At 39.0% G+C, this 27,365-nt stretch overlaps 1 protein-coding gene across 1 annotated transcript in view; it reads left to right on the plus strand.

Annotated features, from left to right (window-relative positions):
• The window catches only part of ush2a (Usher syndrome 2A (autosomal recessive, mild)), a 229,409-nt gene that overhangs the window by 136,884 nt on the left and 65,160 nt on the right, over positions 1-27,365 (plus strand). The window contains 17 exon segments of the mRNA XM_030161277.1: positions 1,571-1,715; positions 2,402-2,451; positions 2,453-2,574; positions 2,778-2,987; positions 6,947-7,021; positions 7,024-7,148; positions 7,243-7,355; positions 8,450-8,678; positions 10,103-10,157; positions 10,160-10,270; positions 10,382-10,453; positions 10,456-10,511; positions 10,513-10,583; positions 12,845-12,867; positions 25,805-25,883; positions 25,885-25,967; positions 25,970-26,022. Coding sequence (XP_030017137.1) covers positions 1,571-1,715; positions 2,402-2,451; positions 2,453-2,574; positions 2,778-2,987; positions 6,947-7,021; positions 7,024-7,148; positions 7,243-7,355; positions 8,450-8,678; positions 10,103-10,157; positions 10,160-10,270; positions 10,382-10,453; positions 10,456-10,511; positions 10,513-10,583; positions 12,845-12,867; positions 25,805-25,883; positions 25,885-25,967; positions 25,970-26,022 — 1,672 coding nt within the window.

Genomic DNA, 27,365 nt, shown 5'->3' on the forward strand with positions numbered 1-27,365 from the left:
GCTCATGTTGAGGCTGCAGACATCTTTAAAAGCTATGACAGTTACGATGACGTTATGTCTGTGTATTTATGTGTTTTCACAGCCTGAATAAGAATTAAGAATCTTTAAGAATTAAGAATCTTTATTTTGTCAGTAGGTTCACACACATAAATGTCCACATGCATAGAAATTTGTCTTCTGCCGTTACCCATCACTATCACTATCATCTCATCACAACCCATCACTATCATCATGCATCACACTGCATAATAGGAGCAGTTGGCTTGCCATATAAGTGCCCAGGGAGTTCAACAGGTTTACAACTACGACTTTCTTGACTTGTAAAATTATCTTTTTATTTGATTGCATAATATAAACAGCCTGAAAAAAATATTTGTCCTCTTGCTGTTGACCATAATATGATTTTGTTACTGTAATAAGGTCCCATGGGGCACACCTGGGCGGGGTGAGACTCTCTATTGGTTATGTGTATAATATGAAAAAATTTACTAAAACAAGTTCTGAAGTTTCTTTTTCCCATTAAACTGATGCAATGAAATGTTCCAGATAACAACAAATAGTATATGTCAGCGACATTGGGGAAACTAATTTTTCCATGCCCCATTAGACCATATGTCATATAAAGTTAAGTAGAAATAGTTGTATTTTTCTAACATGCACAACTGCTTTTAAAATACCCACAGCTAAATGGTTGTTAAACTATTAAATATTTTGATGCTTGGTGATGAACAAGTTGAAACCAAAAGAAGATGTACAAAACGATAAACATCCACAATACAAACATAAAAACTCCCATGAGCTTGGATCAATCTGTTTAACTACCATGACTGAGTATGCTCTGACACTCTAGTGAGTTTTTATTCATTAGTTTAGAAACAGACAGCCTAAGAACTGAAATCTGCATGATGATCTGTTTGCTGGTGAAAAACTTAACCAAACAAGCAGATAGAAACACATTAACAAGCTGCTAACATGAGTGCCCTGGTAATGAGCTAAGTGTTGTGCATTTTTTAATCTGCGTTTTTTCAGTCCTAATGCACATTGTGGTCCGTTTTGTTCTGTCCTGTTCTACTCTCTCAGCGATTAGGCTTAAAATAAAGGTCCATTTTCCTGGCAGACGATTAAAATGCATGAGCCCGTCTCTCTGTTCTGCTCTGCTCAGCTCTGTGTGTTTGTCTAAGTGGGTTGGTTTAAAAGGCGGCATTAAGCCCTTCTCTTCTGATTACAGCAGAAATTAGCATCACTGTGGGGAGAGGAAAACACAAACCCTGCAGAAAAAAAACAACAGAGGGAGGGGCGTAGGGAGGGGATGAGATATAGTGAACGCAAAAGAATAGAGATTGATGAAAACAGCAGAAGAGGAGGAAATTAGTGATAAGCAAAAGAGTCAGTAGGAAATTGTGTGTAAGAGTGTGTATGTACGCTTAAGCATGGATTTGTGTGCATGGATGTGTGTGTTTTCATGTATATAAGCGCTCATATTTACCCATTTGTGCCTACGTGTCTTAATACATTCCTCAACATTCAACTCTGAGCATGTGTCTTTTCTTTTATTCAAATTTCCCCTCAGATACAAGTTGCTCAGACGTAAAACCCACCAGCCGCTGGCCATCACTGCAGTCCCCACACTAACAGCCACATTCCCTCCCCCCTCTGAAGATCTCCATCACTGGCTTCATGTTTACTCCGGCACCAAATTGTTCTACCAAGATAAGGCCTAAGCAGGTGAGATTACTGAAATGAGCTCTAGAGCAAACGCCGGCACTGCAGCAAACGTGTGTGCAGAGCCGATCGGCGAGCTGCCGCTGATGCCGATCTTTTAATACCGCTCAAAGATACATTAGCAAATATCCCAAAGAATTAAATTGTTTTTCACACAGCGTCCCCTAATCTCAGTTTGGCACTTGGTGGAAGCAGATTTTTTTTTCCCTCTATGCTTGCTAACGGCTCTGGGTGTACTCTTTTTGGGTTTCTGTTTCTACTGTGCTTAATTCGAGTATTAAACTGACAAACTTTTGAACACGTCAACACTTTTACTTTACTGGATTTGCTTTATGGTTGTCCTACAAACTTTATAAGAAAATAATTAGTATTGCTTAGCCAAACTAATAGAATGACTTTACATTAAACAAACTGAGACATGAGTGAAATTATTCCCCCTCTGTTTTTCAGTTGTGGACATTATTACCGTACCTGTTTCTTATTGTTATTATTTCTATGATTAGCAGATTGATTGGTGGCTTTTAGCTTGAGCGTGTTTATAACTGTTTATTGTTGTTTCAGCTCTTTAATAGGTGAAACTAACATAACTTTTTATTCAGAGTCACTGACAGATGACTATTGCCCTTCAAGGAAAGTATAAAAAAGGTAAAATATTGTCTTCTTTTCATCAAATGTGTGCTCCCTCTACAGATTCACCCGTTACGAGTACCAGTTAGTGGTTCATATGATGTGGCTACACCTCAGGAGAGATTGTTACAGCGGCCACCATGGCAGGGATTCCCCACCGCCCTCCGTCTCTGTCTGCTCACGCTATCAATCACACTGCTGTACAGGTCAACTGGACACAGCCCTGTAAGATTACCCTTACCTCTTAACTCACACTGAACACTGAAACACACCTAGACCTAGAAATGGTCTGTTATTAAAGGGTTTTCCCACATTGACAGATGGGTACACTTTAAAGAGACATACTTTCATGGACATGCTCCATGAGGACTGATCAGCTGATTATAAAACAAATTTCATGTTTACTGCTTTTTTCTATCTTCTTTCAGCTTTGCAGGACCTGCAAGGAGAAGTGGAGTCTTATTTCCTCACAATAGACTCTCTCCGCTCAAATGAAATGTTCATCTTTTCCCCAAATATCACCTCCGCTGTGATAACTGACCTTTGGCCCAGCACAACATACAGGGTGTCATTACAGGTCTCTAACGGAGCCCATAATACAACAAAGACAACAGTTACCATCAACACGGAGGATGGAGGTATGTCCATATTTGTGCAACTATTTAGGTACTCGTACTTGTTCTTTATATTTCCATTGCACTGTATCACAGAGAGGAGTATTGCATTTTATTCTACTGCATTTATCTGACAAATTAAGTTTTGTCTTTTAGATATAGATAAAACAGGTTGGATAATATAATGCCAGAAGTTTTCAACCTTTTTGTCCACTGATGTCCTTTATGTCCTGTCACATTTCAGATAGTGATTTTTCCCTTTAAACATATTACATGATTTGACTCTGATAGAATAATCAGTAACATATGCATATGTGAAACTGTCATGTATGGGTTTCTCTGTGACTGTGCTGGCCAGGACATGTTAAACACTTCATGTAGTGAGGCATGAAATCAATAGAAAGTGTAAATGGAGGTATATGTGTTCTAAAAATGATTGTTGGTACCACACCAAACACAGTCATGCAATCAAGCTATGCTCAACATGTGAGTTTAAAACTGCAAACATCCATGTTGTCATGTCTAATGAAAGGTGCAGTTATAATGCATAACCCTTTCATGCATGAATTATGAGAACCGTAATCAAGATTTTTTTTCCTGAGCGTTTTTATTCTCTTTAGGCATGAAAAAAACAATGTGATTGAAATTTTTTTGTGAACCTGTTTTTCATAGTTACAAAATGTCCACTCAGCTGGACACCAGTGCGTTTAATTTTGAAGCAAAGAAACATTTACTGATATACGGTGTGAAACCTATGAAATAAAAATGTTTTTAATGGAGCTAATCTGTTGTTTTCTCACATTTTAACATACGATAATACTAGTTATTACTCACTCAGATAAAATGCAAAAGAAAAAATTACTTTTTGTTTAAAAAAAACCCCTGCAAATTACAGTCTAATAGCAATTAGCAATTGATTTACACTCAAATTTTTTACTGCAGGTCAGGTTTATCAAGAACAGGAATGTTACAGTAACGATGTGAATTGCAGTGTATGGAAGGATGCATAAGCATCCACTGTACTGGTTGTTATGAAAGTAAAACAACAAAAACAGCTTTGAATAGCTGTCCACTGTAGTGACCACTATGCGTGAAAAAGTTAATACTATAGGTGATTCATGTGCCTGTAGAGAACTTCATCTTTTTTCAGCCTTGAGTCTGTCTGTAAAATACATATTGTGAAAGGAACAACTGCATTTCAGTCATTTTTCAGGATGTAAATCTGGACCTTGGAGAGAGTGTTAAAAGAGAAATATGAGTATCTGTCCGCAAATGTACTGATATTTTACTTTTTTTGGCAGCGTCAGCTTTTATCTTTAGCTATGTAATGCACAAGCCATTCAGCTGTCGTCACAACTTTTCTCTCCATTTCCCCTTCTAATTCTCAGCTCAGTCTTTTTAATCATTTAAGGGTTATCTCTAGAAGCACATGTCAGAGGCCACACACTTTGTTGTTTCTTTCCTGTTTCCATTGCGTTCTCACTTCTTCTCTGTGACCATCTCACTATCCTCACTGTCTCACTCTGTCTCAGTATAATCATATGTCAAAGGCCTCTCACTTTCTCTCTAATCTGAGCAGTATAATAAAAGTGCATTAAAAACATTAGAAAATCATTAGGTGCTAAAGGCAAAGCACGGCTCGTTTAACTGAGAGGGCTCTGGAGGTAATTTCATTATTTTACAGCCATGAGAGTGCACACACACACATACACACACCAAGGCCAAATATATTTAAACTAATGCAGCTCAACCCCTAACATGGCCTGCAATCTATAGGGCAATGCTAACATCAGGACTAATTGGCAAGCAAAATGTGTGTGTGTTGATGTGTGTGTGCGTGGAAATGAAAGAGCCTCAGTGTGCAGTATTGCGTTGATAATGACATCCTGCAGTAAATGAAATGTAGAGCAGTAGGTTGGGTTTAGGTAAGTGCATTGGCAGCAAATGAATTGGGTTAACTTCTCTTAGCTGAGTGCGTTTTCACTTATAATAATAGAATCTGTGTGATCACCTATCCTCACACAATCTTTCCTATTCTGTCCTCTGTCTTTCACTTCTCTCCCGCCATGTGTGAGTGACCCTGATCTCCATTGTTAACTTGAAGCAAACTCGTTCATTCTCCAGTTCTTTTGAGATATTTTGTTCTTATTTCAGGCACAAGCTTTTATTATCATAAGCTACATATATGAAGTACAAAGACTATCAAGGTGCCATCACAACTTTTCTTTCCATTCTCTATAATGCTCAGCTCAGTTTTTTCGTCATTTAAGAGTCATCTCTAATTCTGTGATTCACATGTTCCAGCTTCATACTATCTGTTGCAACATTTGATAGACCATATACTGACAGGCAAAGTGGTATTAAGTTTGATTATATGATGACAATGGTACCTGTCACTGGGTGGGAATATATTAAGCAGTAAGTGAACATTAGCGTTGATGTGTTAGAAACAGTAAAGTGGTCAAGAATAGGGAGCAGCTTTAACAAGGGATAAATTATACTGTCCAACTCATTGGATCAGAGCGTCTCCAGATCTTGTTGTTCATTACCAATGTCAAGTGAAAGTGGGTAGTACCTACCGAATCTCAACAAATCCAGCATGTATTGGAGCAGAACTTATTACCACTTGTCTAATATTGTGTAAGTTCACCAAACAGCTCTGACTCGAGGCCTAGACTCCACCAGACCTCTGAAGGTGTGCTGTGGTATCTGGACCAAGACTTTAGCTGCAGATCCCTGAAGTCCTGGAAGTAGAGAGGTGGACCTTCATAGATTTATCTGTCCTTATGGGTTCTGAGATTGGATGTCCTTTCTTAGTCCATTTTTTGGTAGGTACTAACCACTGCAGACCAGGAACACCCAACAGACCTGCAGTTGTGGAGATGCTCTGACCCAGTTATCCCCATTACAATACGGACTTGGACAAGTCACTGTGCTCCTTACTTTTCTCATTTTGCCGCTTCCAACACATTAGCTCCAAGGTACGCCCAGTGAAAGTTGCCATGGTAATGAAATAATCCATCTTATACCAATCCTGTCAGTGGTCTTACTGTTATTGGTGATCAGTGTAGTCACGTAAGTCAAGAAAAGATAACATAGGCCTAAGCTATATACTTTGGACTCAACAACATGGTGATGGTGCATGTAATCATCTTCAGTAGTGTCTCAGCATTGAAGTAGTTAATATATATGAAGGCAAGTTCACATTTTGTCTCCATTAATTATCCTTTACTATCCTTTGTTATTCATTGTTATTCACTAAAATTCATAATTTTGTTTATGATCACCACAGGAGCATTTTTGCACATATTGTAGAGAGAGAAGCTCTTTGAAAAATTCACTATTCCTAGGTATGAGTTGGGATGATTATAGAGATTAAATCTATTCTTCTTGGTTAAAATGCATTCAGCTGAGAGAAGTTAATCCAATTCATCTGCTACCAATGCACTGAAACCTAGCCCACTGTTCCACATCGTTTGCTGTTAGATAGCATTATCAATGCAGTAGTGCACGCATAAAGACACAGGTGGTTTCCCTCTCTCACTAACTAGAAGGAATTATAGCTCCACTGCTCACTCACACTCCTTTACTTGCCTGTTTACAAACGTAGCATACAGGAGACCTCAGAGCAACAATGTGTTGGTAAAATATAGCCATATTTTTGTGCTTTACAAGTCTGGCCTATGATGGCTCCTGTGGCATTGTTTATTAGGGTGTTTTAAAGTTTAGAGGTGGGGTTTTTGTGTAAAATATTTACAAGCCCTGTACAAGCAGTCATCACATAAATGCAGTCTGAAGATGCCCTGCGTTTCCAAAGTCCGCTCTTACTTTACTGCAATAATAAGGCTGTGTATGTGTAAAAGCTAATATGTCATAGTCGCTGGTTTCACTTTGTCTGATGATAAATGTCTTACATTTTAACTCTAAACATCTTTATCATGCATTTTGTACATGCTAACCCCCTCCTACCCTCCACACACCAGAGCCTGATGGGATGTCAGCCCCAGAGGTGGTTCCGGTTAACAGCAGCACGGTACGTGTGCTCTGGTCACCTCCACTCTGGCCAATGGAGCCATTACTGCCTACAACATCTACATGAATGACCATCTCCAGGACAGTTTGGACAACAGCTCAGGGTCCTACCTGTTGGGAGACCTACTGCCTTTTACTGTCTACAGTGTACAGGTACACTCGCAAATCAAAACAGATGTCGACCCATAGACACAACACAGAGATGGATGCATTATGCCTTTTGTGCTGTTTGTTTTTTAAATTTTAGGTGGAGGTGTGTACTGTGTATGCATGTGTGAGGAGTGATGTTACCCAGACCACTACTGTGGAGGACCTACCTGCCAACTTCACCACACCACAGGCACATGTGATCAGCCCCAGGTAAAGCATAGATCTTCTTTTTTGTTTTTTCACTCATAATTTCAGAATAAGTAGTGTAAATAACATATCTGACATGTTTAATGCTGTTGTGCTAGATAGTTTTAAGCATTCCTTTCTGCAGATTTTAATTCAGTTCATTGGAGAGCACATATGCATCTACTGCTTGGCACAGATTTTTATAATCACAGGTGTTTTCAGACAGGTAGCAGGGTTGAATATTTAATTGAAAACTACAAATTACTGATCAGATTCCATCAGACTTGACTTAGATGTGATTATTCTCCTTTATTCCCTGTCTTGACACAACCTTGGAAAGTGGCTTGATTTTTCCATAACAGTGTGACATGAGGTCGTATTATCCATCTTCATATTTTGTCATTTGATTCGGACCAATGGGAGAAAACTGCAGAGAAAAGGAGTATATTTTCAAATTCTACCATTTTTTTCCCCTTTGATTTTGACTGTATCTTTAGGAGTGCAGCCATTGTTGAAATAATCAGCATCTTTATCTTATAAAGACATTTAACATAACTACAAAGTTACTTTCAGTCATTATTAAAAACTTGGATTCATAAAGCAAAAATGTGCAAATGCATTGCAAAGATTTTTCAGCATCCAAAACAGAGTAGAGTTGTATAAATTCACTTTAAACATATACACATGTATTCACATTATATCATTTCATTCTAATCACATAGCTGTAAGTAGCATTAAACTTTAACATTAAAGCAAGATTTCAAGGCTGATCTAAAATCTCGGTGTCATTGTGGAAGTGGTGATTTGTGGCTCATTTCCTGTCTGGCACACTGTGGAAGTTGTAAGTCTGTGTGTTACTACATAGGTCTTTCCCCTGGTAAAGGTGTCAGAGATAAAAGAGGAAAATCAATAGTGTGAAGTGTATAAAAATACAGAGGCCATGACATTGTAGCTCAACTTTGTTGGGTATTAACCATTCATGGATGCATGTGTGTTTAAGTATGTGTGTGTAGTGGTGTGACAGGAGTGTGATTCAGGACATTTTATTACCCTGTTCAGATTTTGAGTGCCTCCATACCCTCATCTTTCACCTTGGCCTCTCGGTCACTGTCTCTCAGGGTGGTGAGGTTGGACTGGTCTCGTCCAGACAGACCCAGTGGGATCATGCTGGGTTACGAGGTCTTAAGACGGACCTTGAGGTCATGTGCCAACAGTTCAGCAGGGGTTACATCGTTTGTGGAGGAGGAATCAGGAAGTGCAGGGGCCGTAAGGTTCAGATGTTCCTACATGCAGTGTCCTGCCACTCATGCTGTGTGTGGGACATCCTGCTTCCATCCTGACACTCAGGTCAGTATGATCTAGTCATGTTTTACTCATGTGTTTTTATATATTATTTGTCTTTTTTTATTTTTAATGGGAAAAGACTAGTTCTTGTTTTTTCATTTGTCATACATTTAACCCACACAAACTGAATGAAGATAATACTACATTTACACTGTTGTGCTGAAGAAAAGAGTAACTTTTACAGTTCAAACCCATTCATTTTTTTATTGTCACGGGGGAAAGCTGCATAATTTAACCCCAGACTAGTTTCACTTTTCACAAGGGCCGGAGCATTGCTTGAAAAATAACACACTCTTTTTCTTCCAACATGTAATGAAATATGATGTGTTGTTAACAAACCAAATAATTAACTGGTACAATGGCCTGCACCACTTGTAAAACAACAACAGAAGTCCAGGTCTTTGTTTTGGCTGCCGATCAGAGGAAGAGCATATATTGTTGCTGTGTAGTCCCTCAGGATATTAATCCTCCCCAGACCTCAGAGAGACACACACAACACAGAGGAAGCACACAGAGACCCACAGACAAATATAATTCACACTTTTCTGCACCTCTGAGGAGCGCCTTGCATGTATGTGTGATGCACGGTCATCCTCGGTGATTAATTTCTCTAAACAGATTAACTTGTCATCTGCATTCACTTCCATCCTTGTGTCATTGAAAGCTAGCCAAGTCAGCACAATGAAACCGCCTGCCATACATTTACCACAGCGCCCAGTGCTACAAAAATATCAATATTTAGGCTCATATAGACACACACAGCTGCCTAAGTATTAGATGTAAACATACTTAATATTGCTCACAGAATATGAGATTCAGCAGTCCTACAAGTTTACTCCAAGCCACATTGTGACATGGTTTTAATTTACTACTTGGGCACAATCTATATTAAGCTTGAAGTATGTAGAGTTATGATGATAATAATGTTAATTGTCAGAATAAAAGAGTAAAACGTCCTCACCATCAGTCCGTGGCTGTTGCAGTGGTAAACAATGATGCCAAAGCTATAATCAGAGTGTTACATAGTTGGTGTATATGTGCATGGAAAACAGTCAAAAGAGGAGGAGGAAGTAGCTCAGGAAAATGAAATGGACGTTTGCTGCTCCATAGCACTAAATTGTAGCAGCAGTTGTATGAAGAAATGCTCATCCTAATTTTGGCCACAGGACTATGATAGCAGCCGTCTTTAAAGCTCATAGGATCATTTTGAACCATGTAATGTCAACACAATTTTTTCACATTTGTCATCTTTTATCTGGGACAGCCTGAAATCACATAGTATATTGGAAGATTAAAAGAGTGTCCCTTTAATGATTTCATCAACCAAGGGTTTTATTTGTATGTTTTTTAGGGTTTTTAACCACTTTTTTTTTTTCATATCCTGTTATCTGTAGTTGAACTTTTGTATCTGTTTTTACATAAATAAGGTTTGCTGCAGTGGCCAGTTGTACACTAAGAAGCCACAACATCATTGCTGTGAAGGCAGTACCTGAGTTGGAACAGCTCCTCTAACCCTGTCTGCTGTGAAGGCCTTCTGCTCCCAGCTCTCCCTGATCACCAGTGCTGTGGAAGATACTATGTCCCTGTAAAAACCAGTGAGTGTTAGATTTCTATGACCCCCCCCCCCCCGCCCCCCCAGGTTACACTGACTGATTTGTATTGACTAGAAATGAAAAGTGTTTGTGTCCTATGTCTTTGTCTTCTAGATGAATACTGCTGTCCTGACCGCTCCCAGGGACGGGTCTCAGTGGGCCTCGGTGACAGCTGCTGTGGGGGGGTTCCTACTCCATGAAAGGAGGCCAGCTCTGTTGTAGTGGGAGCCTCCATGATGGCTATGGGGGTCCAGTGCTGTGGGGGCCAGGTTGTAGATCATTCACTGGTCTGCTGCGGTGGTGTGGAGAAGGGGAAGTGCATACGTACACTCCAGGTGAGTGAAAGAAACGTACAGCAAAAACAAATCAGTCTATGGTTGTGTTGAAAGAATGGCAATGACTAGTAATTAAAAGAGCCATGAATCACAGACTTACTGAGGAAGGCTAATTTCTTATGCTTTATTTATTACATCTTCAAAAAATATTATATATCAAAGATTGTATTGTGCTATTTTACTACATTACTTTTTCTGAGATAAAACATGTTTAGGCAGCTGCTTTTGGAACTGCAGCAACTGACAAATCAACATTAAGCTAGCATATAAATAATTAAAAGAAATTAAGAGTATCACCTGACCTTTTAACTAATGTCGTTTCTGCTTATTCCGTCATTAAAGCACCAAAGAGTTTGTAGTCATTTTACAGAACTTAAAACGCACATATCTGAAGTTTGAGTTGTTTGGTATGAGTGCATGTTTCCCTGGCAGCAGAGGGCTCCCTGTCAGTGTGTGTGTTTGTTTTTTTATTTTTATGTATTTATATTATATTTTGTGACAAGTTTTACATTGGTATCATGACGCAATAAAATCCTTATAAAACTAAGTTAAAATAAACTTCATATTTCTTCGCAATTGAAGGCATTTTGTGGCTGGCCCAGCTTTTACAGTGATCAAAAAATAAACTGAAAACAAAGACATTTCTATCAGTTGTTGAAGGATAACCTCTGTCCCACATCCTCCATCCTTCATTTAGCTTTTGGACAGGTCGCTGGTGTGACCTGCAAAAATCACATGGCCAATGCAGTGCTCGGAGTGGTAACTATAATATAAAGAATGTTTGGGATTTATTTTCCCTTACCACCGGACATTATTGAGAAAGTAATCTTACCCAAAACTGGCTGCTATGGCTTATGGATACAAGTATTTTCTCAAGAGAGAAACGCTCTACTGCCAAAACTGTAAAATAACGAAGGACTCTCAGTTTAAACAACAGTGAATATGACACTGAACAGAGTTGAGGGTTGTTTAGTTAGTCACTGTTTTATCTTACATTTAAAGGGACACAAAAGAAGAAAGTGAGGCAAAAGATAGGACACAAGAGGGAAGAGTAAAGCAAAGAGGGGCTGAGGTAGACACATGGCGCAGGAACGTGGGGTCGTTTCCCTTTCCTTCTCTCCCGCAGTGTCCCAAAGCACCCGGATACCATGGCACAGATGGGACTGTGGGTGTGTGTATGTGTTGATGTGAGTGTGTGTGTGTGCCATTAGACATCTTTGTCATGGCAGATGATGATAAAACACACTCGGGATGGCACCATTGAGGGCACTGCCAAGCACACAGCAGGACAAATACACACTCATTCCCTCTCCTTCACACACACACTTTTACACATATAGACATATTACATTCACCCACACAAACACACACAGAGTCAACAGGGTGCCCTCGGCAGGGTTCAGTTAGTGTTGAGTGCCAGAGACAGACACGTGGACTCTATTCATCACACATAAACAATGGCCCCATATGGGCAAGCCTATAGTACTCCATTAGCGTCTACAAACCCACAGACACACACTCACACAGAATGATCCCCTCTAACACAAAAGAAGTGGTTAACAAAAAAGTCAGTGTAAAATATGTCAGCTAAAAACACTTTTTAAAACTTTGAAATTTTTTTTTAAATAAAAGTACTACTATTTCACATACTGATATCATATATTTACATGTTAAAACCTTATTTTCTTGTTTCCTGTTTTCATTTATGCAGTTTTTAAGACATGCAAATAAGACTAAGACTGATTTCAAAGTATTGTTCAAGTACTATGTGGTTGGTTGTTGGTTTTTGAATATTTTCAGTTCATCAGTATTTTTTGCCAACACCATGTTGGTCTCATCTGTTTCTTTTTCATTTCTTTCACTTGTTCCTCCTTTCATCTCCACTGAGCAGCCTATATGGTCATTCTTCATTTGAGGAGCCCTCCCAAGGAGGGCATATGCTCCCCACCTCCTCTTTCTTGTAACATTCTTTTATGTCTTTTATTTATCTTGTCTTCTTTTCCTTCTGTTTTCTCAAAATTTTGTCTGTATTTTTTTATTTATCCTCAGCTTGCTTGCCGGACTCCTCTGCGTCTTGGCCTTTTTCTCCTCCTACCACCCTTTCTTCCTCTCTTTCTCATCCCACTCTCCCCCCTCCCTCCCTCCCTTTATATGCCCCCTTTCCATCCACTCATCAGTCATTAGCGTTAGCTTCCCCATTGAGAACATATGGTATGATGGATCGTAGGGCTAGCGGCGCTAGCAAGGCTAAGGGCCATTTGCCGGGTGCACTGCGCTGTCGGGGAGCCCTGGGGCCGGCTATGCAACCTCGACCCCACACGTCTGTTTCAAGACACTCACACACATGTGCACACAGCAATACCTATTATAGGATAGGCTACTTAACCTTGGCACCAGTCACTCTCATTGCGCTCACTCACCATGACCAGGGTTTTGTATTTTTAATGATATGGTGAGGGACAAACTTATGAGAAAGAAAGAAAGAGAAAGAAAGAAAGAAAGAAAGAAAGAAAGAAAGAAAGAAATGTACTGATACTGACATAAGTTACATGGTAAACATGAACATTAGAGATAAAAAATAAAGTACATTTTCTTAAAACTAGAAAATGAATATAACATTAAACTGTCAAAAAAGATTTAAAGGTGTAGAGTTTGTAATAAATAAATGGAAACTGGAAGGAAACATTGAAAGAGAGTGAAAGAAAGCAGGAGGGAACAGAGAAGTGGTGAAGAACTAGATGGAGCAGATTAAAGGAGGAGTGAAGGGTATCCCATTGTGCCCAGCTGATAGACTAGGTTAGGCTGATGTGATTATGGGGTCCCTGAAGTGCGATCTATCACACATTACCGTCCACACTGTCAACAACCATACACACACACTGCAGGGGAACAGCAATGCCAGGAGACAGCCGTCTGGCAACAGATACAGGTACCGGCTTGTGCGCACACATGCACACATAGATGTACACACAAGCAACCACTCACAAGCGCAGCAACATTCATACACAACCAGAAAGACCCACAAGAAGGAAATTACAGAATTGCATGTACATTCACACTTGTCTAAAAATATGAGGCACACAGATAAGCAACACCACATACTCATACACATGTGTGCAAGACAGGACTATTAGATTGAGAGTGGAAAAGCATCCAGTGAAACAGAATCAGACACAGAACATAATCTGACCCAACCTGACACAAGCAATCACACAAGCCAACAGAAAGCTGAGCCAGCGGACAGTGTTTTCTTAAATCTTGAGATCTAACTTCATAAGAACATCTTGAGCAGAATACATAATACCAAGGCTAGTTGTATGTTAGGATTACACTGTGGAGGTCCTTGTGGTCTCTCACTTTTTTTCTTGTGACTGACTCATTTTTGATTAACAAACTCTTCACCTCTTCAAATCTGTTTAGTTACTTTTGTAAGTCACTTTATGTTGAGATTTTTGTTGGACTGAAAGTTGCTCATATAAAACACACTATCTGATAGAGTCATCCATCTCAAGCACATCTAACTGAAGTTATTGTGTACAGCCATTTACTGACCTGTTTTTTAGACTTAAAGGATATTTTTCTTGTGATTTACAAGTGGTACTCCGTTATTAATTGTGTATTGGTTTGTGAGCACAGCAGTACTGTGGCTGAACAGATCTGATGTGACACTGACGAGGAACTGCAGCTGCTGCTGCTGTGCTGCTGACGTGCTGCTTTCGCTATGTGGCCATTGTAGACGTGAAGGAAGTCTAAACAGGTTTCCACCTACAACACCAGTGTGTCATTCCTAATGGTGGGCCTTACTGCTACTGTAGCCACTTTAAGTCTTTGTAGAATTATTGAGATGGTGTGTAATCCTCTCCTCAGGATCCCCAGTTATACAATAACAATAAGTCTCCATGATAAATCCCTCCCCTCCAAATCTGCCAGTTTGTTTAAACAGCTTTCATTTCACTTTCAAGTAGATTAAATGATGTTTGTTTTTGGACATGAGTGCCTCAGTTTTCTTTCAGCACTTCCTCCTGTGTTGCAGGTTGAAGACCAACTTTTAAGCTCTTCATTTGCTCCTCTTTCCGTTTCTCTCTCAGTTTGTATGTAAGATGTTTAGCTTAGACTTAGGTGAGATTAGAGGATGTTTAAAGGAACGTGTGTGGTGTCTTTGGCCTCCCGTTGCTCCCTGACTCTTTCTAAGTCCCTGTGCTCGCTCCACTAATCATTTCCCCTTCACACTTTTTCTTTATAGTGCACAGAGCTTTAACTCTTCTATCTGCCCCTCAACCCCGCCTCCCCCATGTTTCACTATGCGCCACTGTATATGCCCTCCCCACCTCACTTTTTTCTTAAAGTAAGTGAATCTTAAAATTGTGTGTCTTTTTTTAACTCCTTCCTTTACTCCCTTGCTCTGCCCCAGCTCAGCAGGCCCCATCCAAACGTTCAAGGACAAATCTGAATATCCCTTTTCACCGTTTAAGTGTTAAAAGCCTGGCGGTGCCGGGGTGTTATCTTAACGCGCCTTGCCGTGCCATCATCAGAGCGCGTGATGAAAATGGCTGTGATGATGCTAAAGAAAAAAAGAGGAGGGGGAGAAAAAGTAATAATCAAATATGTTTTTCAAGGGCACAGTGACCATTTGCTGGAGGGAAATTATCCCAGTAGTTAAGCTAGCTCACTCTGAGCCTGGCGTAGTTGTGAGAGTGGATGCATTTGTGTGTGCAAGTGTGCATGGTTTATTACTTCAGCTTGGTGCATGCATACTTCACGTTTTTGCCTGTGGTTTGTGCATATGTGTCTTTGCATTTTTCCTGTCCCATTATACGCACATCCTTCGCACATCCTTTTATTGTTTCTGCCAAAATATTCTCATGATTTTCAGAAAATTGTCTGTTTGTTTATGTATGAGTGTGTGTGTTTGTGTATGTGTGTGTGTGTGTGTGTGTGTGTGTGTGTGTGTGTGCGTGCACGCGTGCATGCATATATATCATTGCCAAAAGCCCCTCATCAATGATGGGTAGCAAATGGCCAACAGCAGTTCATTCCAAACAGCAGCGTCTGGCTCCTTTAGAAGATAGAGTACTTTGTGAACACAGAAAGACATTTCTTTCTCTGTTAATGTATTTATGATGATGGCTTTTCTATTAGGTTTACTTTAATGACTGGCAAGAATCAAACCAGAGGCTGTCAGGAGCAGAGTTGAGGACAGTCTGCTGTGTGTGTTTTCATATGCACACACAGACATACTGTGTATTGCACAGATGTGTCGTAAGTGTGACCTGTACTGGTCCATGAATGAAGTTTGGAATGGGTACTTTTTTACCCACTCATAAGCATACACACCAGTTGCAGCTGATCATGTTTCATGTGAACTTTGTGTGCAACAGAAGGATTGTAAAGTATACAAACGGTTAATGAAAATACATTCTTCTGTTTTTTAAAGAATTGACATACATTTTGTGATATATTTTACATTCAGTTGTATTTGCGTTTATATAATCATTATATCATGTGTTATTGAGTTGTGAGTTTAGGGTTGATTATCCTTCTACAAATGTTCTCTATAGAAAGCCAAACCCAAATGTAGCGTGAGGTATGTCACCATACACCTGGCAGGAATGAGGATGGTGCATCCCAGAAAGCTTTAGCGTGCTGGTTTGTTTCTAATCAACTCTTAATTACTAGATTAGTCCAGTGCCACCAGGCCATAGACTTTTGGAATAACACACAGAATCCAGGAAGGTCCTGTGTCAAGATGTTGACAAAAAGAATTTTTTTTTTTTTTCCACATCTTGAGGCTGATGTGTTTTCATTGTCTGTATGTTCACATGGGGATTGACACACTAACTATCCCCTTTCCCTAAAAATGGAAAAACATAACATTAACCAACAAAAAACATAGAACATTCAGCAGCAGAACAATCAACCAAAAGCACTGATTTTGTTCATAAAAGACAGATGTGAATGGCAATGTCATTCCCCAAACTTATCTTGGTGCATGGAATAACAATAATGATAGTAGAGTGAAGCATTATATGAATATGAGTAATACAACTTCTCATTTGTCTCACATTGCATCTCACAGAGAGGCAGCGTTGATTTCTGAGCTACGCATACTACATACATACATACCACACATAGTGGCCATAATACTCATGTAGATGGGTAAAAAAAGTTTGCAAGTTAAATGAGTTAGTTAATTGTTAATTTCTCCATCACTTGCTTCCTCTTAGCTTGCCCCTCTTATTTCTTCCTGTCAGTCTCAAACACTTTAGATACAAAGAACAGCTGCTTGCTGTGTCTCATTCTTTGGTGAATCCCTGTAGAGTGGTGAAAATATAACTGCCACCAAAGCATTTACTAAAACACACAATCAGGTCACATGAATGCAAAGATGCCTGCACACACACACACACGCACGCACACACACACAGTCACACACAAATACTGACAATGTCACACACATGCCCAGCTGGTAATGCTGTTGAGATAAAAAAAAAAACTGATAAATAAATAAAAGACGTCAGAAAGACAAGAGGACAACCAGTCAGTTGGGAAAAGAGTAGGTGTGTATTTGTGTGTCTTTGATTATGCATGCTTGCTGCTTTAACATCCACATGTGTGTCCACAGGGAAACACCGTGCACTGTGTGAGAAAGTCAATCCACAGTGATTTCATCTCTCGACATGGCATATAGTCTGGCCCCTTTGGAGCAAAAAGTGCACTCGCACACACACACACACACACACACACACACACACACATACACACACACGCCTCCAGTCAGTGTTTTTTCTGTGTATAAGGACACTTACAATATCTGTTAATACCTGTTTTTAAGTAACAGGATGCAGGGACACAGAAATACAATGCAAAATATAGTCTTAAAATACTAACTAGATGCATACACAGATGTATAGTACATAATGTGTAACTACTGTGATATTAAGTGTGTGGACTTTATAAGTGCTAGTTAATTTGTTCAATATATAGTTTTGTTTTGTTTTTTTTTTCCCAAATAAACCTGTTTTAACAGTGAGACCAATGACTATAGCTTAATTGGAAAAGTAATTAGTACCAAATTTTATACGTATTTTATTATTAATTTTTCCTCTATTTGGCTTTTTTTCAGTCATTGCTTCTGTCAGTGGAATAAATTCAAATCAGAGATCTTTCCAAAAATACGTTTTGACTTTTTTGGGCAACATTATTTTACGATAATAATGACACGCTCTATATATCTGGCCAAAACATGATAGGCCTTTTTTGCCCATGTCTGCTTCACAGCGAGTGTGTATTTATGTGTATACTCATATGTATGCACATAAATTGTGTGTTTGTGTGCTTGCTAAACATGATGTGCCAAACCCTTTGTAATATATTCAGGTATTTAAAAAGTGATTGGTTTGTTTAAAGTAGTGGAAGGGTTTTGGTCTCCTGGAGAGCTCGGATAACCCTAATCCACAATACACATTTTTATCAGTAGTTCATTGGCAGGGCTAAATATTGACTTATCATTAAGTGGAATGACTGAAACCCTAATAATAATTCACGTTGTCTAAGTACCTTGTGTTGACGCGGAGCTCCCGACACTATTAACGAATGTATGCAAATCCAACATAAATCTGAAGATTAGGGCTGAAGCATTCTGTGATGCAAGAGAGAAAACAAGAGGTGTGCGATAAAATGCTGTCAACACTTACACAGATACACACATGCACAGCTTACAAAGAGGATGAGAATATGGAAGGTGTGTGTTTTCTAATAGTTAGCACAAATGAACAAGCATGTCACACACTCGCATACACAGATAAAGCTTACAAAGACAAGGATTGGATTTCTGCTGAACCTATGATAATACAAACAGGAAAGTATGATGCAGAGCAGTAAACAAATGATGCAGAACTATGACTTGGGTTGGGTGGATGCAGAGAGACTGATACAGGGACTAATAGCAGAGTGGTGGAATCAACAGGAAAACACAGTGATAATAAGGAGAGAGGGGTCATATGTATTAAAAAATATAAACGAGAAGTAGATGTATCGTCAAAAAAGAGAAGCGAAAATAGAGGGTGTATGAACAGATGAGCAAAGAGGAGACAAATATAGGAGTTCAGTCATTTGAGCTATTGAAAGAAAGAAAGAAAGAAAGAAAGAAAGAAAGAAAGAAAGAAAGAAAGGCAAGCATTAAATAATAATAGTATTTTGTACATTAAAATAAGTTACATGAAGAGTGGAAGAATAAACAATCCTAAAGTGATAAAGGTCACATTTATTCTGAAATAGCAAAGAAACATAAAATATATAGGTTACAGAACAGATGAATGGCGAACAGATGAATAGAACAGTGTTAGATGATACTGATGGAGTTGGACTAGACTGAAATTCATCATGGAGGGACTAGTGTCAGGATGGAGGGGAGGAGTAGAGGTGAGGATGCCGAGAGGACGACGGATGGGTGGAGAGAAGCTATTTTGGAAAAGTGTTGAGCTGTTTATTTGTGCGTCATTGAAGCTGAAGTAAGGCGCTGGGGGAATTGGCCACCAAGCCCCCACTCTGCAACAGCTGCCGCTGCTAAGTAAGTTACTAGCCGTCAGACTGCCTTTATGTCACACAATCATACGCACATACACATGCATTTTCCTGTCATATGGTGCGTGTGATGGATGCAGTGAGGATATAATGCACAGCAACAGCTCAGGAGAAAATATGTGCCGTTCTACACTTTTAGCCTTTAAGTGAAATGATGGCTTCTATAAACAGTGTTTCACATGTGCAAAGAGTAAATGCTGATTAGGGTGTTAAACAATTAGTTATTTATCACCCCACAACTAGCTGCAGCCCCATTAAAGGCTGAGGCCATGATACAAAGCAATGAGTTAGTATTTAATGTCTGCTGTCAGATAAAATGGGCACCACAGCTGGAGGTAGATAGTGCTACAGATCAGCATGTCATCAACTGTTAGGATAAAATTGATAAAGACCTCATGAAAGTTAGATTATTTAAACTCTAATCTAAATAATCACAAAAGACTCTGGGTTCTTATAATGTTTCAGTCACTGATTCGAAATGAGAAGCTTTTACTGTTTGACTCTCATTGTAATATGATTTGTCCTTAAATCCATCCAAATATAATATGTTATTCAAGCCGTGCTAGTACCATGTCATTTCCATTTGTATTTCCAATGCATCCTCACAGCTGGGGGTTACTTTGCTGACCTCAGTATTATAGCAGGACAATAATATAGCCCTAATCCACTGAAAGGCCAAAACGTGACAGCCCCCACCCTTAGTGAAGCTATGTTGACGTCAAAGTAACCAGATTGGTTGAACTTTGTAATTTTAATTGCAGTTGGTGGCACCGTGTTTACAAGCTGTTATTACCTTTCATTATTTTTGTGGTTATGACAACACCAGTATTATCTGGTCTCTTTTGTCAGAAATTCATATTTGTATTAAGTAAAACCACATTCTTGAGGCTGCTTATATTAGTCTAGTGATGGTCTTCTTCTGTCAAACTGTTAGGAATCATGTGTTTGTCTGGAATTGAGAAGGAAGTGAATTACTAGACATGCGCACTTTTCCTGAAGGAAATGTAATCTGTGTGTTTGCCTCTTGCTGGATTTGTGGACATGTGTCGAGGTGCAATGTAAAAGCAAGAAATAGTATCAAAGGACTGTTTATAAATAATTATATAATTAATTATAAATCATTATAAAGTACTGCATATATATGGAGGAAAATGATGTTGTTCTACTTTGCATTTGTAAGTTATTTATTACAAAAAATGTTTGCTGTAACTGTAACACCACAACAGGAAAGAGAAAAAATAAGGATTAGCTAAATTATTGACAGTGTTTTTCAAAACCTAAATTTACAAATCACATAAGATTAACAGCAGAATTTATAATTTGCATGAACAGTTTTAAAAAATGTTAATGTAATGTGTTACATTTCTCACAAACACTCACAAAAAAACCCACAACTCATGGATGGAGGTTGCAAATTGGGCAAGTAACAAAATAAACTGCACAAAAAGTATAAAAAGGGGTCTAACCAATAAAGGCCCTTTTAGTGGTTCTAAAAGGAGACTGAAGATACAATTTACAATCCCCCACTGAGTCTATCACAGAGATAGATAAAAACAAAAAGATGGGCCTTAAACGGGGTTTAAAATGGAAGTCAGTGGTCAGGATGGGGGGTGGGGCAAACTGAGGTGGGAGGGACAATCTCCTTTTAGAGACTTTAACTGACCAATTACAGCCAAGTAAGGAGAAACATGGCAGGTGAACCTGATAACCACTAACGACCTGTGGACAAGATCCAACCAAGAACAACAGCTGTGGAATCTGTGTCTGGAACCAATGACAATGAAAAGATGGGAATTCACTGAAAAAAAAAAAAAAAAAAAAAAAAAAATATATATATATATATATATATATATATATATGTGTGTGTGTGTGTGTGTATATATATATATATATATATATATATATATATATATATATATATATATATATATATATGTGTATATGTACAGTACAGGCCAAAAGTTTGGACGCACCTTCTCATTCTTCGCATTTTCTTTATTTTCATGACTATTTACATTGTAGATCCTCACTGAAGGCATCAAAACTATGAATGAACACATGTGGAATTATGTACTTACCAAAAAAGTGTGAAATAACTGAAAACATCTATTATATTCTAGTCTCTTCAAAGTAGCCACCCTTAGCTCTGATGACTGCTTTGCACACTCCTGGCATTATCTTGATGAGCTTCCAGAGGTAGTCACCTGAAATGGTTTCCTAACAGTCTTGAAGAAGTTCCCAGAGATGCTTAGCACTTGTTGGTCCTTTTGCCTTCACTCTGCGGTCCAGCTCACCCCAAACCATCTCGATTGGGTTCAGGTCTGGTGACTGTGGAGGCCAGGTCATCTGGTGCAGCACTCCATCACTCTCCTTCTTGGTCAAATATCTCTTACACAGCCTGGAGGTGTGTTTGGGGTCATTGTCCTGTTGAAAAATAAATGATGGTCCAACTAAACGCAGACCGGATGGAATGGCATGTCGCTGCAGGATGCTGTGGTAGCCATGCTGCTTCAGGTTGCCTTTAATCTTGAATAAATCCCCAACAGTGTCACCAGCAAAGCACCCCCACACCATCACACCTCCTCCTCCATGCTTCACAGTGGGAACCAGGCATGTAGCATCCACCCGTTCACCTTTTCTGTGTCACACAAAGACATGGCGGTTGGATCCAAAGATCTGAAATTTGGACTCATCAGACCAAAGCACAGATTTCCACTGGTCTAATGTCCATTCCTTGTGTTTCTTGGCCCAAATAAATCTCTTGTGTTTGTTGCCTCTCCTGAGCAGTGGTTTCCTAGCAGCTGTTTGACCATGAAGGCCTGATTGGCGCAGTCTCCTCTTAACAGTTGCTGTAGAGATGTGTCTGCTGCTAGAGCTCTGTGTGGCATTCATCTGGTCTTTAATCTGAGCTGCTGTTAATTTGCGATTTCTGAGGCTGGTGACTTGCATGAACTTATCTTCAGCATCAGAGGTGACTCTTGGTCTTCCTTTCCTGGGGCGGTCCTCATGTGAGCCAGTTTCGTTGGAGGCTTGATGGTTTTGCGACTGCACTTGGGACACATTCAAAGTTTTTGCAATTTTCCGGACTGACTGACCTTCATTTCTTAAAGTAATGATGGCCACTCGTTTCTCTTTACTTAGCTGATTGGTTCTCGCCATAATATGCATTCTAGCAGTTGTCCAGTAGGGCTGTCAGCTGTGCATCAACCTGACTTCTGCACAACACAACTGATGGTCCCAACCCCATCAATAAGGCAAGAAATTCCACGAAGTAACCCTGATGAGGCACACCTGTGAAGTGGAAACCATTTCAGGTGACTACCTCTGGAAGCTCATCAAGAGAATGCCAAGAGTGTGCAAAGCAGTCATCAGAGCTAAGGGTGGCTACTTTGAAGAGACTAGAATATAATAGATGTTTTCAGTTATTTCACACTTTTTTGGTAAGTACATAATTCCACATGTGTTCATTCATAGTTTTGATGCCTTCAGTGAGGATCTACAATGTAAATAGTCATGAAAATAAAGAAAATGCGAAGAATGAGAAGGTGTGTCCAAACTTTTGGCCTGTACTGTATATATATATATATATATATATATATATATGTATATGTATATATAATAACAATTGAGAGTAAGTCTATCTTTTGTCCACCCCTCTACCATGTGTCATTGTGGAATTTTCTGGAAAAGACAAAACACACAGTCAATGAAAACCTGTTTATAAACATCCCTCCTTATGGAGGACGCATAAATTCACTAAGAAACCACCTCTCAAACAGACTGCTGTCATTCCATAACCGTACATTTTGTATCTCCAAATTTCTTTCATGAGACTTGTGGTGAGACTTCTGAACATATCAATGTAAAAAAAAAAAATGTGGAGAAAAAAGTCAGAATTCAATAAGCAGTGATTGTGGGAATGTGGAGTTAGTCAAACATGTTAAGGAGAGAAATTTAACATTAGAGTGATGAGAGAAAAGTGGTCACTGCGCACTTAGAGGCCTGTAGATGGAAGACAAAACATTTTAAGATTAACGTGAATAGTCTTTGAAAGAAAGAGTTTTTCCATCATTTCGATGTATAAATCGTTGCTGAAATCCCAGAAATGTGAGAGTTATGAAGAGTTGTTTCTAAATTTTCAACACAAAACCTCCCCACTCAAAGTTAGAGTTAGAGGATTTCAGCCAATCAGCCGTCAGCATTCTGTTCCCCGTATGTGTATGTGGTTTGGTGCATCGCGGTGTTGTGTGAAAACTGCATGTGATATCATTGCCACGCGTCACATGTGTAATCTTTAGGCTGGGCATCTTTCGAGACCAGGCTGCACATTTTTGCAATAATATGTTTGGGTCTGTGTCCAATGCTCCGGGTCACATTTTTTTTCAAAGTTTTGTGATAATGATGTCAGAATAGTAATAAATATGATGAACAACAGTACCTTGTTGCTTTGCATTACATACAAGCACACGGTAATTATGCTCTACGCCTAGCGCATTACAAATTTTTTTATTGTTTGTAAAACACAATATTTAATCTTAAGTAGTCAGTTCTTTAAAGGAAAGTCCAACATTGTAACAGTTTGTATTTTGTGTGGTTACCTTTAGATTATGACATGCATTCACCATGGCATCATTTTGATAATCTCATGCAATGTCACAAAATATGCTTCCATCCATAGTTGCATTATTTTTACCAAATTCTCATACTGATGATGGAGAGTTGGATCACTGCGTAAAGTCTTTTGTACATCCCAAAGACTCTCCTTGGGGTTCAAGTCTGAATTCTGTGGTGAACAGTGGCTGAACCTAGACCTGGCCAACTGAAGCAACCCTAGATCATAACACTGCCCCCACAGGCTTGTACTGTAGGCACTAGGCATGATGGGCAATCACTTCATCCTCCTCTCTTCTCACCCTAATGCACCCATCACTCTGGAACAGGGTCAATCTGGACTCATCAGACCACATGACCTTTTCCCATTGAAACACAGTCCAATCTTCGTGATCTGTAGCATATTGAAGCCTTTTTCTCTGAGTAACCTCAATGATAGGTGGGTTTTTTTAAGACTACACAGCCCCAAATTCTTGAGTTCTCTTTGCATTGTGCATGGGGAAATGCTCTTACCTTCAGTGAGAACCACTGGTTCTAAGGTTTTTAACTCAGTGTTAGTGTTTTCAGTAGTCTCCTTAGTAGTGTTCTTTGCTTGATCGAGGCCAATAATTTGACCATGGGATATGTCTTCTGAGACAGTTGTTTAAGAAAAGGGAAGCTCATGGTTAAGTAACTTGTTGCAGATTAAACATATTAATAACTGCAGTAATATCCAATGGAAGGATCTGTTTGCTGAGGTTGGATTTTTTTTTTTTTTTTTTTGCAGACTGTCAATAACACAACTCTAATTTTAATCTACTTCAATGATTAATAATTTTTAGATTTTTTTTTTAACAAAAATAAGTTAAGAGAAGGCAAAGATACAAAATTTGTCATTTTAGCCAACAAAGTTGTCTGTGAATGTCTGTAAGCCACATTTATTCCACTAAGCATCATTTTTCACCCTTCAAACCCACAGGCAATAAAGTTTACATTTAATTTGTCAATCATTCAAAGCGGCTTAGGTTATTAGAATTTAAAATATGAAGCATTGGAGAATGTGAAAAAAGAAGTATTCCTCAATTTTGATATGTACCTGCGAAACATTTACAGGGAAATGGGATGATGGCATGTATTTTAAATGTCACCTTGCTGCTGAAGGTGAAGTGGTGGCAGGCAGATATCACCTATCACTGTCAGATTTGGCAGCTCTCAGAAAAACAGTCTTCTCCTCATGTACCTCTCCAACAGCAGAACCTGAATATTACTGCCTTACAGAGAGATGAATAAATGGAGACAAAACAGGCATGCAAAGTGGAAAAAGGAGCAACTAAAGAGGAGATGAGGACGTAAATGAAAGATAAGAGAAGATTCACACTGACATTCAGAATAGCCTTAATACTGTTGATGTGCAGACTAGGAAATACTGATTGAAAAGAAATGCAGATGGAGAAAATGGTTTGGAAAATGACAAGGAGCGAAAACACAACCCAGCATTGAGTGGCTATTGTTGTAATATGGACAGAAGAAAGGAAAAATAAGAAGATTTGAAGAAAGTGGACAATGTTGTGGACAGTGAAAAGGAGAAAATAAAAAAGAGGAGATGTTTAAAAGATATCTCTGTATGAAAGAAAGAAAAAATATGCTTGCGTGTGTCTGTGCTAATCTAGCAAAAAATGTATGAACAATATAGATGATGAAGTTTGTCCTTCACCGCTCCAGTAGGACCAGATGAGGTGCTGTCACTAAGATTGTAACGTGTTCAAAATGCTAGTGTTACACTGTAAAATATAAGCCTGTATTTGTGATGTTTATGGTAGCTGTAAGAAAATGTTTTTATTTTAAAGGTTCTGTGTCTAATATTTAGTAGCATCTAGTGATTAAATTAGTTTGTGGGTATGAATGGCTTTGTCTTCCTCTTATCTTTGAGTGACTCTACATACTAATAAATATTGTGTTCATTCATGATTATAGAAACAGAAAATAATATAAATATTCTATTCCATTTGATGTTTTTTTGTGCTTTTAGGGTTTATCTGCTGTGGTCAGGAGTATATAAACTCTTCAACTTCCCTTTGCTGTGTGGGCAACGATGGTTATCCACAATGCACCCTGGGGAATGCCTACAGTGACACTGCAGTGCTGTGGGTCAAAGGTCATACGTCAGGGCGAGGAATGCTGCAATGGAATTGGCTAGACCCTCAACGAATGTGTGTGTGACGACCAACACCTGGTCTGTTAATACAGGTGTGCTTAAAACATTTCTGATATGTGTTTCTCTGTGGATCTGGGCACGTATCTGGGTTAACTAGTGAACGCAGCCGTTTGCGCACCCTTGAATGCAAACAGTGAGCGACGATGGGTCGGCGAACGCAAAGGCATAACGAATGCAAAATCCGTTTTCTGCGCTTGTTGCATTCACTAAGCCATCGTTGGCTCACTATTGCGTTCAAGGGTGCGCTAAACAGGTGCGTTCACTATTTAACCCAGAGGAACGCCTCCTCTCCCGCTGTTTCCATTCATCTGACAGCATTATGGTTAGAATGAAGAAGTATTATAGGATATCTGTGGAGCCCGGACCTGTGACCTCCTCCCTTACCCTCACCTGTCTGGATGGACCTCCTCACCCTCATCTGACTATAGATGGACCCCCTCAGCTGTCTGCATGTGCCCATGTGACCATTTTTTGCTTTAACTTTACTGTACTGGTTCTATCAGATTTCAGTTTAATTGTTTATACCAAAATGTGTTTGTGTTTTTCAAGCATTTACATCAAATCTCTTTTTAATATCTTTTTAATATCTACCTTCAGTTTCACATCCCACCATCTTATCCCTTAATATGTCCTGTCATATACTGTATGTGTTTACTAAATAACATTAAAACATTAAATATATTTATTTATGTATTTTTTTGCTCTTTAAACACCAGAAAGAAGTGACAGAAATCTCTACATTTCCAGACATAATAAATAAGGACTTAAATGTGCTTTTCAAGATGATTTTTTTTTTTTTTTGAACTAGAGGTATGGCTTGACATATACATTTAGCTAACAATACACCCAGTGTTTAAAGATATAACAGTATCTGGCTCTTGACTCACTTATCTAGTGGTCACTGGCACTAGAAATGGCAACATCCAGCATCCAACATTTTTTTCTCAGTTTCTTCTGTCTCTCAAACTCACACACCATTGTCACATCAGGAGATGGGGACTGGGCCATCTTCCATTTATCAACTGGGGCCTATTGGTGTTTGTGTGTTCCTGTGTCAGCATGAGACATTTCACACAGTTGCACACATAACACACAAGCAAACGCACACATACCGGGACACAAGGGTAGGAACTCTCATTAGCTCTAATGATGTCATTAAGGCCATGCATCCACACACATAACACACAAACATGCTACATAATCACTATATTGTGTACAAGAATATGTGTGTTAATGAACTAGAGCCGTAAATGAATTAATGACTTATAAGTAACACAGTAAACACTTATAGAAAGAGTAGTTATTCTCTGCTTGTGAACTTCATATTTTACTTTTCTCTCCGTTTGTAGAACTGTCTCTGACTTTGCGCTATGTT

The sequence above is a fragment of the Sphaeramia orbicularis genome, chromosome 3 (genome assembly GCF_902148855.1).
Source record: "Sphaeramia orbicularis chromosome 3, fSphaOr1.1, whole genome shotgun sequence".
Taxonomy (NCBI): domain Eukaryota; kingdom Metazoa; phylum Chordata; class Actinopteri; order Kurtiformes; family Apogonidae; genus Sphaeramia; species Sphaeramia orbicularis.